The sequence below is a fragment of the Mustela nivalis genome, assembly GCF_964662115.1.
Source record: "Mustela nivalis genome assembly, chromosome: 14".
NCBI lineage: Eukaryota > Metazoa > Chordata > Mammalia > Carnivora > Mustelidae > Mustela > Mustela nivalis.
Window position 1 is genome coordinate 5966494 of NC_139033.1, and position 19487 is coordinate 5985980.

The following is a 19487-nucleotide window of genomic DNA, read 5'->3' on the forward strand; positions in this document are numbered from 1 at the left end:
GCACTCTCTTGATAGTAAGGACTCAGTCTGGTATGCAGGGACACCTTCTAAAAGGAGCAAAGAAACAAACTGTTCTTTGTACAAAATGCACTTTGACCCATAAACTGAAAATAGTAAAGAGCATTAATAGCAGCTTTAAAACTTGTTTGAGGGTGACGTTGGGAAGAATTGGCTAATAGTAGATAGGAGTGACTAAATTACTTAGTGAAAAACAAAGCTGAAGTTATAATTTTGTAATTATTTTTTTTCTAAAATAGGAAAGATGAGAATGAAATGAGCAGAGAATCTAACAGGAAAATAAAGAGGGATGATAAACTGAAGGAAGGAGTGGAAAATCAGAAAAGGTTTAATAGAAAGAAACGAGATGCCAAAATTTATATTTACAGTCTTGAGTTTGTTGGATAGTCACCTGAGAATGGGTTAAGAAAAAATTACTGAGTAGCCATCTAAAAATCACAGAAATACTTTCTCTTCTTGAGGAGAGCACGTAAATGTATTGTAATTTGCTAACATCTCTTCTGGGGGGAAGGGGAGGTGGGAGAGAGAGGAGTGGAAAGAGAGCTCCCTCCCCCCCTCCCTCCTTTCACTCCTCACTGCCCCCACCCCACTTCATATTAAGAATCAGAAATAAATCTTGTTCAAACAACTTTGGGAAGATACTCAGAATCCCTATGACTGTTAGAGACATGATCTTTAAAAACAAACAAGCAGTATGATATAATGCAGTGGTTCTCAACCAGGAATTTGCCCCCTAAGGGACATTTGCCAGTGTCTACAGACATTTTTGATTGTCTTGACTTGGGAGGTGTACTGGCATCTAGTGGGTAGCCAGTGATGCTGCTAAACATCCTGCACTGAAGGATGGCCCAACAAAACAAATCTTCTGGCTCATTTTCAACAGTGTTGATGTTGAGAAATCCTGGTGTAGTGGAGACAGCATGGCTCCGGAACCAGACAGAAATGGGTCTGAATCCCAGCTCTACCCCTTATTAACTATATGACCTTAATCATAGATACAGTGATATGTCAAAAATAAGTGAATATAATTTGGCTGAATGAATAAATTAATTCCCTCAAGTCTCAGTTGCTTCATCTATAAAATGGGGGTGGTAACACGTAACCTCATTAAGGAGTAAAATGAATGAGTGAATGAATCCAAACAAGTTTAGGACAAGAGCTAAAGAATAAATATAAAGAGCACCCAGCACAGTGCCTGGTACAGGCGAGCATTCAGCAAATAATAGGTAGATTGATGGTGGCGGTGATAGAATTATGCCAGAGGGCGTCTCTACTTTCCCTGGAAGTTTGTCTTCTATGAATCTGGTCACCTGAGTTCTGTTTCCCCACCCCCAATCAGGTTACACGACAGATCCATGAGCATGAGCAGGAGAACGAGTTGCGGGAACAGATGTCAGGTTATAAGCGGATGCGGCGCCAGCACCAGAAGCAGCTGATCGCCCTGGAGAACAAGCTGAAGGCTGAGATGGACGAGCACCGCCTCAAGCTACAGAAGGAGGTGGAGACGCATGCCAACAACTCGTCCATCGAGCTGGAGAAGCTGGCCAAGAAGCAAGTGGCTATCATAGAGAAGGAGGTCAGTGTGCACACACATGCCTTTGTGCTGTAACCAAGCCAGGCCTGTTTCAGTCAGTGGCATCACGTGAGCAGAAGACAGGAGCAGTGTGCTTTTTGGTGACAGAGGAACAATGTTGCATTGGTGGTAGTTGAGAAGGGTTAGGTTTTGTGGGGCTACTCAAAATTGCGATTGAAAGTTAAAATAGTTACTGCAGGTGTATATTCTTTTCTATTCAAATATATTCCAAGAGCCAGTCCCGTGAGGGGGTCTGGGTGCAAATAAAGAGAAACAAGATGCTTCTATCCTGTGGAAACTTGCACAGTTCAGACCTGTTACCATGCCTGCCACACCCACAGTCCTCTTCAAAAGAAAACTGCTCTACAAATAGTCCCTTTCAGTGGTGATAGCGCCTGCCTACACTGATTGGACTAGGAATGGGCACCTGACCAGCGGCAGTGAGTAATTAATCTGGCTGTTGCTTGAGTCTTCTAGGAGACATCTCTCTTCCCCATCTAGGTTCCAAACAGAGGAGAGACTAAGGCAGACAGTGAGTCAAAATATTACCTTTATTACTGATAAGTATTAGATGGGAGAAGTAATTCATGTCTGAAGGGAAATGCGCTAATAATACTGTACAAAACTGAACAGACTTGCCTATCTAGGCTCTGGCAGTGCTAAACCAGTCGCCTTCCTTGCCACACCCCCATCCGATTTACATAGTGTGGGAAAGCAGGGGTGAACATGTGCTCCCTAAGGATGGAGAGACTGGGGACAGAGTGCCAGGGGTGTTTCGGTAATTAAGCTCTCTTTCCACATGGAAAGGAACATCAGAACTGCAGAAGAAGCATTCCCCCAACAACCAGCAAGCTGTGAGGCAGCCTGGCTTGAAAACCTCTGCCCAAACAGGGATGATCCTGATTAAATAAACCAGTCAGATTCTTTCTTGGGGATTCGATTTGGTAAATATGTGGAGATAATTGTTCAGAATGGAAAAAGTATTGATGATGGAAGCTAAAGGTGTAAAGATGATAAAGAGAACCATGACGCATAATTCCCTCCCTATCTCCGAAGCACCTCATCTTACATATGTGCTGCATCTAATGGTCCCCAGAAACTTCAATTTGGTCACTTTCAGGAGCCAGTGCTTATTGGGTTATCTTTTATTTGGTCTGTGTTCTATCCATTTGGGAGCCCCCAAAGTGTCCCAGTGTATGACTGTTGTCAATTATAGCAGGTGCTTAAGAAAACAAAATGTTATTAATCAATTAGTGTGAGATTCTGGGAATAAAAGTTGCCAGCTCTGGTTACTTATTCATTTTTTATAATTTAATCTGTGAGCCACCAACAATATGAAAAAAATCTTTTATTTTGATCCTTAGTTCACTTTCCATTCCTTATATTTTTTGTGTGCTCAATAAAACATGTTGAGGTTTGCCTTCATGTTTTTCCCATGATTGGAAATGTATTTTTCAGTGGTAAGAATTTCAAATTTGTTTTAAGATACAAGAGAATCAGAACAGGTATTTGCTTATTTTGTTTTTTATTAATTACTTGCTCAAAAAAACACTACATTATTCAGCACTTATGGACTCTTTTCATGCATTGGAGGATATAGACAGCTGAATTCTGTGTGGAGAACAATTTACCCTAGATTGTATGTCATTTTATTAGGCAAAGGTAGCTGCAGCAGATGAGAAGAAGTTCCAGCAACAGATCTTGGCCCAGCAGAAGAAAGATTTGACAACTTTCTTAGAAAGTCAGAAGAAACAGTATAAGATTTGTAAGGAAAAAATAAAAGAGGTAAGAGTACCAATATTTGTCATCACTAAGTTGCCATTCGAATGGTTAAAACTGAAGGGGTGCCTGGCTAGCTCAGTTGGTGGAGCATGTGATTTTTTGATCTTGGGCTATAAGTTTGAGCCCCAAGTTGGGTGTAGAGATTACTTAAAATCGTAAAAAAGGTTGGAACTTAAAATTCTTTAATCTTACATTGTAATCAGTAGTCTAAACCATTGATCCCCAAACTTTATATCACCTGAAGTGCTTATTAAAATGGATTCCTAGGGGCACCTGGGTGGCTCAGTGGGTTAAGCCGCTGCCTTCAGCTCAGGTCATGATCTCAGGGTCCTGGGATCGAGTCCCGCATCGGGCTCTCTGCTCAGCAGGGAGCCTGCTTCCTCCTCTCTCTCTGCCTGCCTCTCTGCCTACTTGTGATCTCTCTCTGTCAAATAAATAAATAAAATCTTTTAAAAAATAAAAATAAAAATAAAATGGATTCCTAAATCACCGAAGTTAGATTTTCTGATTTTCTGATTCAGTGGATCTGGGTGGAATTTGAAATGTGCATTTCTAACAAGTTCCCAAGTGATGCTGAGGCTGTTGACTCTGGCATCAGATTTTAAGAACCATTGATTTAACTCTAAACCATTCTTGCCTACTTCCAGTTTATTCTCCAGCCACTTCAGCCAGAGTGATCTTTTCAAACCAGAAGTCTCAGGGCATCTGGGTGGCTCAGTTAGTTGGGCATCCAGCTCTTGGTTTCAGCTTGGGTCATGATCTCAGGTTCCTGGGATCGAGCCCCGTGTCAGGCTCCGTGCTCAACAAGGAGTCTGCATGAGGAGTCTCTCAGTCTCCCACTGACCCTCTCCCTGAGCTTGCTTTCTCTCTCTCAAAAATAAATCTTTAAAAACAAACAGAGCCTGGGTGGCTCAGAGGGTTAAGCCTCTGCCTTTGGTTCAGGTCATGGTCCCAGGGTCCTGGGAACAAGCCCCACATCGGGCTCTCTGCTTGACGGGGAGCCTGCTTCCCTTCCTCTCTCTCTGTCTGCCTCTCTGCTTACTGGTAATCTCTCTGTCTGTCAAATAAATAAATAAAATCTTAAAAAAAAAAACAGACATGAGTCTCATCATATCACCTCATGATTTTAGCATTCATTGACTTCCGTTGCTCTTAGGAGAGATCAAAATACTAGTAGTCTACTCTCAGCCTCTCCTTCCATCCCACCTCACACCACTGTTACCTCACCTGCTTACAGCCCTGTTTGCTGCTCCTGCCACAGTGGTCACCTTTTGGTTCCTCAAATGTATCAAATTCCACTTTTCTCTAAAGCCTTTGGAGAAGACTGTTTCTTCATACTGTTTTTTGCCACCAGGATGCTCTCCCCACCCCCACCCCCACCCCCAGTCTCTCCCTCTGCTGTTAACTGTTACTCTTTCTCCTTGTACGACTTACAATTTTTTACTAAAACCTTAACTTGGGCCGCCTGGCTGGCTCAATCTGTAGAGATGAGACTCTTGATCTCAGGTAATGAATTCAAGCCTTACATAGGGCATGGAGCCTAATTTAAAACAAACAAACAAACAAACAAAACCTTAACTTAATTATCATTTCCCAGGGCACCTGGGTGGCTCAGTGGGTTAAAGCCTCTGCCTTCAGCTCAGGTCATGATCCCAGGGTCCTGGGATTGAGCCTGCTCCCTGCTCAGCAGGGAGCCTGCTTCCTCCTCTCTCTCTGCCTGCCTCTCTGCCTACTTGTGATAAGTGTCAGATAAATAAATAAAATCTTAAAAAAAAAAAAAAATCGGGTGCCTGGGTGGATCAGTGGGTTAAGCCTTTGCCTTCGGCTCAGGTCATGATCCCAGGGTGCTGGGATCGAGCCCCAGATCGGGCTCTCTGCTCAGCAGCTTCTCCCTCTCTCTCTCTGCCTGCCTCTCTGCCTGCTTGTGATCTCTCTCTGTGTCAAATAAATAAATAAAATCTTTAAAAAAAAATCGTTTCCCAAGGGAGATCTCTCCTGACTTCCTTAACCAAGACAGGTGCCTCTGGTTTCATAACACTACTTTTCAATTAACCTCCCCCCCCCCCGCCTTTTTTTTTTTTTTTTTTAGCTATTTTGAGTTACTTACCCCGCTGGCCAGTAAGTGATAAGAGCAGAGAACATGTCTTTTTTTTTTTTTTTCCCCTGCCTATAACTGTATGCCTGTGCTTGGTACATGTAAATCTCTGATAAATGAATGATCGATTCTTAAAAGTTTGGTTGAAGGCCAATGGTAGACTTGGAGAGTCCTCCTAATGAACTGCAGTTTGATCTGAAAGCTCCAATTTCTTCACTTCTCCCACCAGTGCTTATAGGTGAATTGCCTGCAATTCCCTAGACTTTCCTCCTCATAAGACTTAGGATTTCTTATTTCTAGACTATTGGTGTATTAAGGTTTAATAAAATTCAATATAGGGCATGGTTTCAGTATGTGAAATCATTTATTTGAGCTCATATTCTAAGTTAACAATATGGAACTTATCAAGGTTCTTTTCCAATACTTTTGTAATTAGGAAGTGAAAGCAAGTGGGTTAGGGTGGGCCTCAGGACTTTTAGTCCTGCCCAGATGAGCCACTGGTGATTGCGGGGACTGAGAGAAATTTGTATTTAATCCACACTGCCTACACGGGAAAAATCTCTGACATTGTAAGATCGAGAAAACCAGGCTGTAGGGAGAAATGGCCCAAATAAGAAGGTTCATGATCTGTTCATTTTCTCTGAGTTATTGCTGGGACCTAATTATTATGTCATGATAAAAAGATATTGCTGGATCACAGATAACATTGATTTTTTTCAGTGAGAAATTTTGAAATGTTCTCAATTGCACTTATATTTTTATTTCTAACTCCTTGTGTTTATTCATGCTCTGTAGGCCACACTTTCTGCAACCATCATTCTGACCTTTTCTAGCACCCAGGTATTTGGAGATTGCATGAACTCAACCTGTAGAAGATTCTCTCACAGGACAGCATTAGAGAATCCGTACTGAGTCCTCAGGCATTTTGGGTACTCAGATTTATGAGTGCAGGAACCCACAAGCCTAAACTTACAAGTCTTTCAACATGCTTATGAGGAAAAACAAGCCTAAACTCAGTTTGAGATAGCCTCAGTAAGCCTTTCTGTGCCAAGCTAATACTACTTCTTACAAAGAAAAGTTTATTTCTGACTATTTAAGGTGGTGTATACATTTAGATACTGATATATTAAAGATATTGCCCTTGGGGTAACAAAACAATCTCCATTATCCCCACTGTTTGATAGACAACAGAGATGTGGGCGATACAGGATGACGGATAGTCCGGAAATAATTTATTCTTGATTTTGGGTGAGTTTATATGGTCACATTTGAACTTGGATGTGCAATGTAGTGGTTAATGCCAAGCCTAGTAGTGAAGTCATGGCATTAAGAGATGAGTCACCCAGCCTTCCTGTTGTGATCCCTGCTTACTCCATGCTCGAAACAGCTTTCTCTCTTGTTGATTCTGATGTTTCACTAAAGACTTCACTAGACAGGAAGGTTAAAAGTTGATGCACAAGGACTTGTTGGCCAAGTGCCCAAATAATCTGAATAGTGCGCGATGTCCACATCACAAAACATCAAGTAAAATAGGTATTAGCATTTAAAGGAGATTTTCACTGAGTAGTTAACCGAATATTATAGGTCAAGCTTGTCAGTATGAACAAAAAAGAATATACTGTGCCTTCTCTAAAAATGGTCTTTTTACTTTCTCCATAGAGTAAAGTAACACCCTTTTAAGTGTCCTGAGTCTCTGCCTTTTTCTCTTTATCCATAAAAGCTGGAATAATTATGAATTTTGTCCTTTAGGAAATAAAGGTAATTCATTTACCCTCTAATAGCAAATAAAGTATTGCTTCCTGAAATTCAGACTAGTGACGTTTGCAGTTACCTCCTGTCTGTGAAATCTGTCCATTTCTCCCAGTCTTGTCTCCTTCATTCTGTTTTCCATGAGGCAACGAGAGTCGTGAGGCAAGTCAAAAGGCAAAAAGATGACTTTTTGAGATGCATCTCATTGTGTGTCCCCCACATATATAAAATCCTTATCTCCTGTGCTACAGATCAATGTCCTTAACTCAGCCTGTAAAGCCTCGGATGGTCCCGCCTCATGTCATGTCACATGGCACCACCTCCCTGGCCTGCCCTCCGTTCCTCGCTCACACCATGTTTTAGTTAACCCACCTGAAGTATTTAGCATACGCTGTGTCCTCTACCAGAGTATTCTCCCCTCCCCTTTCTCACTGGTTAGCTCCTACAGGTTTTTCCAATTTCAGTTCAGTTGTTACCAAGATCGAATATGTTCTTTTAAACATCCTTGTAGAACCACGTACTTCACCTTCACAGCAGCTGTCACAGTCATTTTCAGTTCATTTCTGAGGTTCTTTGATTAATTACTGCTTCTAAACTGTGAAGCCCCATGATGGTGGTCATCATGTTCTTTTGCTCACCATTGTATCCTTGTGCCTTGCACAGTGCCTGTCCCATGATAAGAACTCTGTATGTGTGTGTTGATTGAACGAGTGAACCAATTATTTCCTAGAGGGAGAAGCCAGAGAGTGGAAACTAACAAGCCTCCCTGTCCCTTACGACTCAGTTCATCAACAAAAAAAGTTGAGCGGATGGGATATGCAGCACAAGTCTTTGTCTTCCCGCTCTCAGTTGCTCTCCAGATAATTTAATCTACCATTTTAATAAACAGTTAGTTCCTTTTACTTGATGAGACCAGCATGTTGTTTTTGTTTTGTTTTGTTTCTGTGAAGGAGATGAACGAGGACCATAGCACACCCAAGAAAGAAAAGCAAGAGCGGATATCCAAGCATAAAGAGAACTTGCAGCACACACAGGCTGAAGAGGAAGCCCACCTTCTCACCCAGCAGAGACTGTACTACGACAAAAACTGTCGTTTCTTCAAGCGGAAAATAATGATCAAGCGGCATGAGGTGGAGCAGCAGAACATCCGGGAGGTATTTATTATGGCCGTGACTATCACCACTGACTCATGGGACAAGCAGCTTTGTGAGGATCATGGCTGTTCTGTTCATTCTTACAGCCTTAACCCTTATGGTCTCTAGTGCAGTGCCTGACACAAAGTAGGTATACAAAAATAGCTAGGAAATGAATTTACCACTGAGAAGAAGGAGAAAGCCCATTTACAGAATAAGGAATCAACATTTTCCAAATAAATGTAATGGACTTTTATTGAGCACCTATTATAAGCTTTATTATACAGTGGAGGATCAAAAGATATAGAACAGAGAATTTCTGTTTTCAGCCTGCTTGTCAGACACTTGGGTTTTTGTGGCTCCATGTGAAATACCAAGTAATAGAATGATGCCCCCTTAGTGCCAGGCACTATGCTGGAGATGCCAGGGTTAAGGAGGGGCTATAGTTTCCCGCCTTCAAGCAGCCCTAAGTCTAAGAGGAGAAACAGACATGTAACAGACTAGTTACAGTATAACATCTCAGATACCATAGACATATAAATAAACTATCTTGGGCATACAGTCATGAAAGAGCTTGGAGGACTCAGTGACTCGTGAGAAGTTGAGTGTTTGGGGTTTGTGTACAAAGTGGAATGTCAAAAAAAGGGTAATTAGAAGCAGAACGTGGACCTTTTGTGTTAAGCCATGTTATTTAATTTTAGCCTGAAGGCAGTTACAATGGCCATGGAGGATTTTAGGCAGGGGGTCGAAGAGAGTTTTCTTTGAAAGAAGTAGTGCAACGGTGCGAAGGTAGGCTACAGCAGCAAGCAGCAAAATACAGTGAGGTCAGCGAGGACATTCTTTCTCTAGTTCGACCTGGAAGAGGCAATGGGGAGAGATTAGATCTGAAGCAGAACTGACAGTAATTCCAACCAAATAGCATCAGAATTTCAGAAGAGAGAGGAGTCCAAAATGACTTCAAAGTTTCTAATTTGGGAAATTGGATGAATAAGACATTATTCACGGAGATGAGGAGCACAGAATGTGACTCAGTTGCAGATACAGAGTTCAGTAGGAAAACATTGTGACCTGGAATAATCAGAGAAACCCTCATAAATGAACTAGCACGTTGGTAAAAATATCAAAGTTTGCAAAAAAAAACAGCGTTAGCCTGCACGAGGGAAACAAGCACTAAAGACACATTTAATGGGAATGTGCATTGATACAGTATAAGCTCTTGGGAGAGCAGTTTTCAACTGTGAAGGAGAAGGAATGGAGCAAACTAAAATTTATCAAACACATGTAATGAGCCAGGCTCAGACCCTTTATATGTGTTGTCTCATCTCATTGGAAAAGAGATAAACTGCTGAACATTTGTTTTTGAGGTAGGCAATGAGTGATATGGCTAAAATTTTATTTTAGAGAGATTAGCCCAGTTTGGTTGGTGGTGATGCACAGACTGATTTAAGTATGCATCCTTAGTGGGGACAGTACTGCCCCCAGGGGAATCAGAATGGGTTCTTGCAGGGGAGGGGTGTTATATATTACAGAGGCTCAGGCCCCCTCAAGGTCCACAGTACTTAAATGGATATACAGTGTATCTGTGGTATTCCTATTTCATGGATGGGGTTGATCAAGGGAAAGGGAAATCTAGAAAGGCTCCTGAAGATAATGAATGAATGAATGAATGAATGAATGAATGAATGAATGAATGACATAAATAAATAAATTGGGGGGGAAGGTTGCAAAACATTGGGTTGGGGGAAGAAACTAGAAGCGAAGTAATCAGGTGGTAGGAATTAGGATATAGACAAAGATGGTGGTGACAGCTGTCAGAGGCAAATTGGCAACATATTTTGAATACAAAATAAACAGGACTTGGCATACCATCGACTATGAGAGAAAAGACGAGGGTAAAATCAAAGTTATTTCTGGTGTTCGAGACTTGGTTACTTGTAGATTTAGAAACAGAGAAGCTTAGAGAGAGGTGTCGGTAAGAAACTGATTAATTCTGTACTAGACATGTTGTCATTTGTTAGAAGGCAAAATAAAAAGTCCAAATGAAAAAGCCCAAAGCCATTTAGAAATAAGATACTTGGGATTCTTTTCATCTGGCAATTATTATTGTTATTCTGATAGCACATATTTGGAAGAAGACTAAGGCTAAGGAAACAATTAATGCCAATAAAAGCTGTAGAAGACAATTAGTCCTCCAAAGTGATAGAAACTATATTTTTTACTTCATTAGTGTCAGGTTCTAACCAACTGAATGAAGAATAACTCTTATATGGGTATTTTCCTGAAGAGTCTTAAGGTTTTCTTCTTATTTATGAGAACATTAAATGAAGAAAAACACAGAAAAATATATAGTTGAGTAGTGGAAGTTCTTCATAATCGCATTCCACCCAGTCTCTATCCTGACTACCATTAATTTGGTGTCCAGATTTCCAGATTTCCTTTTCCTCCTTATATATGTATACATACATTCGGCTTCTATAGAATTTTAACTTTACAAAAATAAGATAATGTAGTATCAGTCAGTTTATTTGATCTGTAAGCCATAGCAACAAACACTGGCTGCCCAAGAACAGAAAGGAATTTATTAGAAGGATATGGGTAGATAACAGAGCTGTAGAACCAAGCTGGAGAAGAAGAAGACCCAAGCTGGAAAAGCAGATTCTGTGACCTAGAGAGCAAGAGCTACTGGGCATTCCTCATAGCATTGCCATTTGGGTGTATTTCCGCCAACCATGTTTAATCTTTGTATCATTTCTGCTAAAGATTCAAATTCCTAGGGGACTGCGACCTTGCTTGGGCAACGTGCTTGCTCCCTTCCTCAGTACTCTCTGATTACAGATAGGATGGAGGAGTTTCTCAAGCAGAAAGAGGAGCCTGTTAACAAAAGAAGGGGAAATGGATACCGAACCTACAAAAATGTCCACTGTACTGTTTTGTAACTCTTCTTTTTTTCTCATTCACCATCCAGGACACACAGCTCTGTCTGGTTCTTTTTAACCATTAACAGTGAATTTGGGGAGTATGGCTATAAAATTATTTATTTACTGAAGTACTTCTCAGTGGCTATTTTGTTATGTTTTACAGTATTACTAACAGTGCCACAGAGAGCATCTTTGTATGCAGATCTTTTTACACAGATGCAGACATTTGAAGGATATATGCTCTGAAGTGGAAATTTGGGGGTCACAGTGTATACATGTAAATTTTTAACAGATATTGCCAAATTGCCCTCTAGGGGGTTATACTCCCACCAACAAAGAGCACCTGTTTTTTTGTGTATTTGCCAAAACTGAGTATGAGCAATCCTTTTAGTTAATGAAAATGTTGAAAAGGCTCACCATAAGCTGGGTTGAGCCTCTTCCTCTACCATCACTGCCCGTGGACGCTGGCTATTTTCTAACCAGTTATGAAACCAAGAACTGAAACTAAAAAAGCGTTAAATGTCATAGGCTAACAACATCTCCATTTAAAAGTTTGAGTTCTGGTTCTTACTCAACCTCATTGGGCATGAGATCACAATTTTTTACTTGACGAGATCAACTGCTTTTAAAGTCAGTAGCACTTGGGTCGTGGTTGGGAAGGGTTTATCATGGGACACACCCTGGATTCACATCTTATGTGGGAGGTAGGGTCCTGTAAAGTATGGTCATACTTTCATGAAAAGTATGTAGGTTTCAACACTGAGCTCCCTCTTTGCTTTGGGGAGGTGTGCACAGCATGTGATGTGAGCTGAGGGAAAGGGAGTCCACATGGCCCTCATCTGCTGCTGCCTCCAGGGTGTATAGACAAGGAGAAGCTGATGAGCAAAATCACATAGTCTGTTACATGTGATCTTGTGTTTGCTCAGCTCGTTTCATGAATTGAAGGTGTGCTGCACATTGTGCCATTTGTGTGGACAGAGCAACCGTGCCCTGTGTCTCACCCAAGCAGAGGGATTCTTCCAAATACTGTGTCATAGGCCAAAAACATAAAACAGGAAAATATAAACCATTTGTTGGGACCTCTTTTAATAGAAACTGTTGAAACCCCCGCAAAACCCGATTTTTAGACGCAGTTCTCCTTTATAGAAGTTGTATGATCTTAGATCAGTCTCAATTCCCAAACATGTTACAGTCCTATGGAAAAGGGGTAAGTCCTAAACAATGAGACCACCTCATAGGGCTGCAAGTGGGACTGAGTGAGATACAAGAAATCACTTTTTTTTAAAATATTTATTTATTTGACAGAGAGATCACAAGTAGACAGAGAGGCAGGCAGAGAGAAAGAGGGAAGCAAGCTCCCTGCTGAGCAGAGAGCCCGATGTGGGACTTGATCCCAGGACCCTGAGATCATGACCTGAGCCGAAGGCAGCGGCTTAACCCACTGAGCCACCCAGGTGCCCCAAGAAATCACTTTTAAAAACTGAAAGCACATTACATATTTTTATGTAGGCACAGTCATAGGCTCATAGGGAGTCTAATAATAATAATATAGGCAGCTTATCAACTTATACCACAGCAACTCAGATGTGTGAATTAAAGGCAAAGGGAGCAACTTACAGTTTTAACAGAAAAATGTTTCTCTCACTTTTTTAATCATTTATAAAGAACTAGGTTTAAGATATAATATGGCAGATTTTCACTTTTGAATACAGAAAAATAACATGATATGTTGTGTTCAGAAGTGTTGTCTCCTGGCCTTTCACTTCATCTTCACAAGAATGGTAGTCCACAGTGTAGCTACTGTTATCCTCTCTTTACACCTGAGAAAACTAAAATGTATATTATAAGATCTGTCCAGTGCTCACTTCGACAGCACATACACTAAAAGATTTGTCCAACATCAAACACGATTGACTCACACCCTGAATATTTTTCTATTGAGTCTCGCACTTTAGTATGTATCAGATTTAGCTGGGTGACCTATTACTACAGCCAATCACTTGCAGCCCAGGTTATTCTGATGCCGCTATTCTGTGGACGACATCTGGAAGCATCCCATTAGACATAAAGGAAAGTTTTTTATTTCTTTTGAAACTGCTATTTGCTTTGTGTCTTTTCCCCCACCCCACCCCCCAAGTTTCAGAGCTCTGGGCAGCCCAGACTCATTTTGGACTTCTCAGTTTAGGAAAATGGGTAATGAATAAATGCCCAATATTGGGAGGCCTGGTACTCAAAGGTTAAAAATGACATAGTGATCTAGGAACAGGACCTTTACCTATTTAAAGGCTTTCCTTGGCTTTTTCTCTTGGTCATTGGTGTAGTATAGCTTTAGGCTCTGAGAAGGCCTCGCCATCCTTTGGTGCCACCTAGGGGCCAGTTAGTGACTTGTAAAGGAAGACATTAGATGGTCAAGGTAGAGGAAAAAGTAAAATAAGGGAAAGCAAAATGCAAAAGAGGGGGAGGTCCTCTAGGAGATGATCTTTTCTCCTTAAAACAAATGTAAGTTGCATTTATACTTTGGATGTTTCCCCACTAGAACATAAGCTCCATGAAGAGATGTACTTGTTCATGGCTCTATCCCTCTGCCTACAACAGTGCCTGACACACAGGAAGTATGCAACAAGTATTTGTTGAATAAATGAATGAATGGTTAGGACTTTGCTCCAGGAACAGATGTTGTGCTGTTTAAAGGACTTCTCTTCAAATGGATAGAAGGTTTAAGTATGCAAGATATTTTCAGCAATACCAATATACAAATGTTACTGATATTTCTCTGAAAATAAATGACTTGCACTTTCTCTCATAGTGGATGTCATCAGAGAAGAGAGGCACTCTTATACTCACTGAAAATCCAGCTCACAAGCTCTCTTCTTTTCTTGACCCTCTGTTGTTGTTGTTGTCTTTAAGATTTTTATTAACTAAAAAAAAAAAAAAAGATTTTTATTAACTTATTAGAGAGAGAGAGAGAGAACATGAGCTGGGGGGAGAGGAAGAAGGAAAGGAAGAAGCAGGAAGCAGACCCCCCACTGAGCAGGCAGTCCGACGTGGGGCTCAATCCCAGGACCCCAAGATCATGACCTGAACTAAAGACACACACTTAATGGACTGAGCCACCCAGGCACCCCTTTCCTTGACATTAACTAGTAGTAATACCACCCTTTTCAGAAATCTAACAGCATAAATGTTTACCTCTTTGATGGCACTGACCACTTTCAGCCTTGTTCTTTCTTTTTTTTAAATTTACATCTATAACTGACTTGCCTGGGTTAATTAAGGTTCTTTTGTTTACACATTACTGAAATTTATCTGAGCTAGTTTAAGCCAAAACCAGGGAATTTACTACAGACATAGGGGAATATTTCACAAAACCCAATAGCAATAATACCGCTGGACCTACAGGAGAGCTTACAACCAGTTATGAACGTAGGCATCAGCATACTCCCTGCATGTCTGCCTTCTCCCTTTTTCATCCTTGTTCTGAAGCCCAGCTTTCTCTAACCCTCAGCCTACTCATTTAGCAGTGGATGACTGTCACATTTGTAGTTTTTATATGCCCCTCAGTTCCAGCCTCACATAGAGATTAACTGTCTCTGAATCCCAATTCCAAATTCCCAGGAGGGAAAATAAATTGATTGAGTCAGCTGTGAGCCGAGCATATAGTACCTCAATAAATATGTAGTATAGTCCCCTAGTAGAGCGTTAGCAGGTTGAGAACAGAATCATGGCTGAGTAAACATTTTTATGTACCCAGAGCACATGGTTCAGATCTTGGATATGGTGCAATTTAGGAAATATTCTTGAACTGGTAAGTGAAAAAATTTCACTCAACTACCTTTATTTTTTTTCTATTTTTTTTTTCTTTCCTCCCTTAAAGACAGAAAGAGAAAGAAAGGAAAGACATGAGTAGAACTGGAAAGAACAGAATGATTTTATCTAGAATGGAAAAAAATGAAAGGGGAGAGAGTACATCTGCTTTTTCCCAGCCTTCCCTTACTCTGAGATTTTAAAAAGCAGTTCGTTATCCTACTTCTCAATCATGCAAAAACAGGGTTTTTTCCAGAAAACCACAAACATTGCAGACATTGCCAGTTTAAGTCAATGATTTTCAACTCTGACTCTATGTGTTCTATTCACCTGAAGAACTCTTAAAAATAGTGATGTCAGTGCATCCCCCTTCCCCGACCACCGCCCCCCCCCAACAGTTATCAGAGCTTCAGGTTGTAGGATTCGGGTATCTTGTCTTTAAATTCTCCTCACGTGATTTTAATGCAGCCCATATTGAGAACCCCTGGCTTAACTGAAGAAACATTTATTTACACCTGTGCATAAGACCTTACCTAAACAGGGTTCACAACATCTCTAAGAGGTAAGAAGGGGTAGGTTAGGGATGCCTGGGTGGCCCAGTTTGTTAAGTAACTGCCTGCCTTTGTCTCAAGTCGTGATCCCAGGGTCCTGGGATCGAGTCCCACATCTGGCTTCTGGCTCAGCAGAGAGCTTGCTTCTCCCTCCCACTCTGCCTGCTGCTCTCCCTGCTTGTACTCTCCCCATTAAATGAATATATAAAACCTTTAAAAAATTATTAAAAAAAAAGAAAGAAGATGGGGTCAGTTAGAATTAATCCCATTCTGTAGATAGTGTAGTTGCGGGATGGCTGCAAAATCCCATTTTACAGATGGTATACTTGCCCACCTGGTAAGTGATGGGCCCAGAAACAGAACCTAAACCTCCAGGGATTGCTAATCCAATCTCATTAAATCATGCTGCTAAACACTAATGGGTTTAATTAAGAGACAGTTAGTCGTGCCCCCCTTGCCATCCCTTACCCTGTCATGCATTCCTTCCAGTTCACCTGCAGTCACCTCTCTCCATTTGTGTCTTGTTCCTGAATGCAGGAACTAAATAAAAAGAGGACCCAGAAGGAGATGGAGCACGCCATGCTGATCCGACACGACGAGTCCACCCGAGAGCTCGAGTACAGGCAGCTGCACACGTTACAGAAGCTGCGCATGGACCTGATCCGTCTACAGCACCAGACCGAACTGGAAAACCAGCTGGAGTACAATAAGAGGCGGGAAAGGGAACTGCACAGGAAGCATGTCATGGAACTTCGGCAACAGCCAAAAAACTTAAAGGTAAGAGGAAATCAAAGTATTCCCTTATTTGTGCTCCGGGATGCAGTTAGACTGACTTAGTAGTTCCTGCCTCTGGATGACTGTCAGATTCTCCGGGGCAACCCTTCAAAATTACAAGTTTTGGGGCCCCACACCTATTGAATCAGAGTCTCCACACTGAAGCCCAAGAGTCCGTATGTAACAAACTCCTGAACAGATGCTACTTTGGAAACCATCATGCAGTTTCTCTGACCCCTTCATAACCTGACCTCTTTAGAGCTGTAATTGATGGACAAACCGCAGCCCTAAGTTCCAATCCCAAGGAATAAAAAAGTTACCTAGCAGATATACAGCAGATAAATTTCATCTGTTGTGCTAGAGTATGGGTAGTAACTACTTTGAGTGCCGCTATATTGAGAAAGACTAAAGCCACATGCAGGCTTAGTAGGAAAGAGTATGGTTTATTAGTGACGTCTGTCATGGGCATGGGAATCAGGAGTGAATCTACATGTGCCAGACATTTATTATCCTTGCACTAGAGATTTGGAATCCCTTTGGCCCTCACTGCCTCCAGATAATTTTAGCTGACTGCTAATTCACAAGCTCTATGGACTAAGCCATTGCTGTGTGTCAAGGGGGTTGTTGTCATTGTTAACAGAGATTTGAGGCCAACCTCAAATGCGCTGGCCATGTTCCTGTCTGGCCAAATCCTAACCTGTATGATGAGTGATCTGTCATCACAACTCCAAGCGTTTATGAAATGCACGTGTAACTCTGAAGCAACCTGATGAGTGCCTTCTGGACTTAAATAATATAGCCCACCTCCTCCTTGCCAAAATGCATATTTGGTATTGGTACATGAAAGCATAATGCCTTCATGGGAGAAGAAATCCAAAATCACTTTTCCCTGTCCACTTATGCTGAAATCCAGGGGAAATAGGTTATGATGTGAGATATTATCCAGATGCTCTCCTTTGTTGATTTGTCAAAGAAACGCAGAGCTGTGGGAGCCAGCTTATGTGTCACCATCCCCTTTCTCATTTGGAAACATAGGTGGGGAGGGAGATAAACAAAACAAAATGCAGGGAAATTAATAACCAATGGAAGACACTGAAGATTTTGACTAAGAAGCCATTAAAATAATGAACGACCTTTAACAAATGAAGCTTCATAGTACCCTACAATCTGCTTAGAGCTGTGATCCCCTTGTAATAATTCATTTTTAAAAATCCATTGGTAAAGTCAAAATTACTTCCATTCATTTAATGTAAGACCAACAGTGTTGGTAGTTAACTCTTGTCTGTATTATTTTCATGATTGCTGACTAGTAATGTGGGTCACTGCACCAAAAGACAACTGGTCCCAGCACCTGTATCCTGCTGTTAGAATGGAAGGTTTTCTGCATTTACTAACGTGTCTTTATTCTCCTTTTGTCCCTTTTTCTACACAGGCCATGGAAATGCAAATTAAAAAACAGTTTCAGGACACTTGCAAAGTACAGACCAAACAGTATAAAGCACTCAAGAATCACCAGTTGGAAGTTACTCCAAAGAATGAGCACAAAACAATCTTAAAGACACTGAAAGATGAGCAGACAAGAAAACTTGCCATTTTGGCAGAGCAGTATGAACAGAGTATAAATGAAATGATGGCCTCTCAAGCGGTAAGTGGTTAGGTTCAGTGCCACAGCTTCAAGAGCTTTGGGAATCAAGAAAATTCAAGATCCAGCCTGTTGTTCCCAAGATGATTCTTGCTCAAATTTAGGATACTGGTGTTTTTCTGCCCAAAGAACTGAGGAAGTGACGACGCTGAATAAAGCCAAGCCAATGTGGATACTTGCTGGAGTGTGTCTTATAAGATGGAACTCAAGGATTCACATGCTCAATCAGACCTGTGGCACATAGGGACTTTGAGGGCAAGATACAATAGATACCGCATATAATACCGTGTTTTCATGTATCAAAGATGGTGCAACTAATATCAGGCACAAATGAATAAGACCCACAGACCCATTCATTCAATAAACTTTTACTAAGTGTCTGCGTTCAGCACTCTGCTGGGCTCAGAGCTAGAGTAATAAGCTAGGGAGACAACAGTTGATCCCTGTCTTCACACTTCTCGTTAGTCAAGCAAGGAAGTCAGAGAATTAAGCAATTTAAAAAGGCATAATAAATGCTTTGAAGTGGGGGGGGTGCAGGGTGGGGGGGCTCTGTGGGAGGATAAGTAAGAACATCTACTCTGCTGTAGGGAAAGCTTCCCAGCAAGAGCCAAGAAGCTTGAAGGAATGTACTGAAGTAAACAGCCTCCATGGAAAGGGACCTACATGGGCAAAGGTCCAAAAGATGGAAAGTGTGCATTTGGGGTCCAAAAGAACTTTGGTGTGAGTCCAAAGTTCAAGGAGGATTTATGGGAGCCCCAATTGGAGAGGTCATAAAGGTCTTGGTAACCCAGAGATGGGAGCTTACCAGTGAAGCTTTCACAAGGAGATGAGTCTTAAAGGGTAATACTTTGTCAGACAGGTAGAAGAAGAAAAAGTTATTCCCAGCAGAGAGGACACAGCAAATGCAAAGATACAAGGCCTGAAAGAGGACAGTATGTTTAAGGAATGAGTGGTTGATACGACAGGAATATAAAGGGAAGCAGGTGGATAGTTGGGGATCAGCCCCTCAAAAGTCAGGAGTTTGCACATCTTTCTGTAAACAAATGGGGATCTGCTGAAGCCCATTTTAAAAAGGAAAGTGACAAGATCAGATTTGTGATCTAGAAAGATACCAGTAATTTAACAACTGTAGGTGAAGAGACCTGTTAGGAAACTACTGTAGGCCAGGAAAAAAGTAAGGAAACCCTGAACTGAGAACATCCTCCTAGAGATGGTGAGGAGGAAGAAGGATTTGAGAAATATTTAGGAGTTAGAAGAGGTTGAGCTCCATGACCAATTTGGGAGGTAGGCTTGATAACAGTGGAATAGTCATCATTTTACCGAGGTTTTAAAAAAAAAAAAAAAATTGAAGGAAGTGTAAGCTTGGATGCCTGGCAGAAAATTGACTAAGTTTTAGGCATGTTAACTGAACCTGAGCTTTGTGGGTATCCAGGTAGAGAGGTACAGAG

At 41.3% G+C, this 19487-nt stretch overlaps 1 protein-coding gene across 2 annotated transcripts in view; it reads left to right on the top strand.

The window, feature by feature from the left end:
- TAOK3 (TAO kinase 3) overlaps positions 1-19487 on the top strand; it is a 184140-nt gene that overhangs the window by 157243 nt on the left and 7410 nt on the right. For both annotated transcript variants that reach the window (XM_082699774.1, XM_082699775.1), the window contains exons 15-19: positions 1358-1594; positions 3248-3376; positions 8168-8371; positions 16161-16400; positions 17830-18042. In XM_082699774.1, coding sequence (XP_082555900.1) covers positions 1358-1594; positions 3248-3376; positions 8168-8371; positions 16161-16400; positions 17830-18042 — 1023 coding nt within the window. The remainder of the gene's footprint in view (positions 1-1357; positions 1595-3247; positions 3377-8167; positions 8372-16160; positions 16401-17829; positions 18043-19487) is intronic.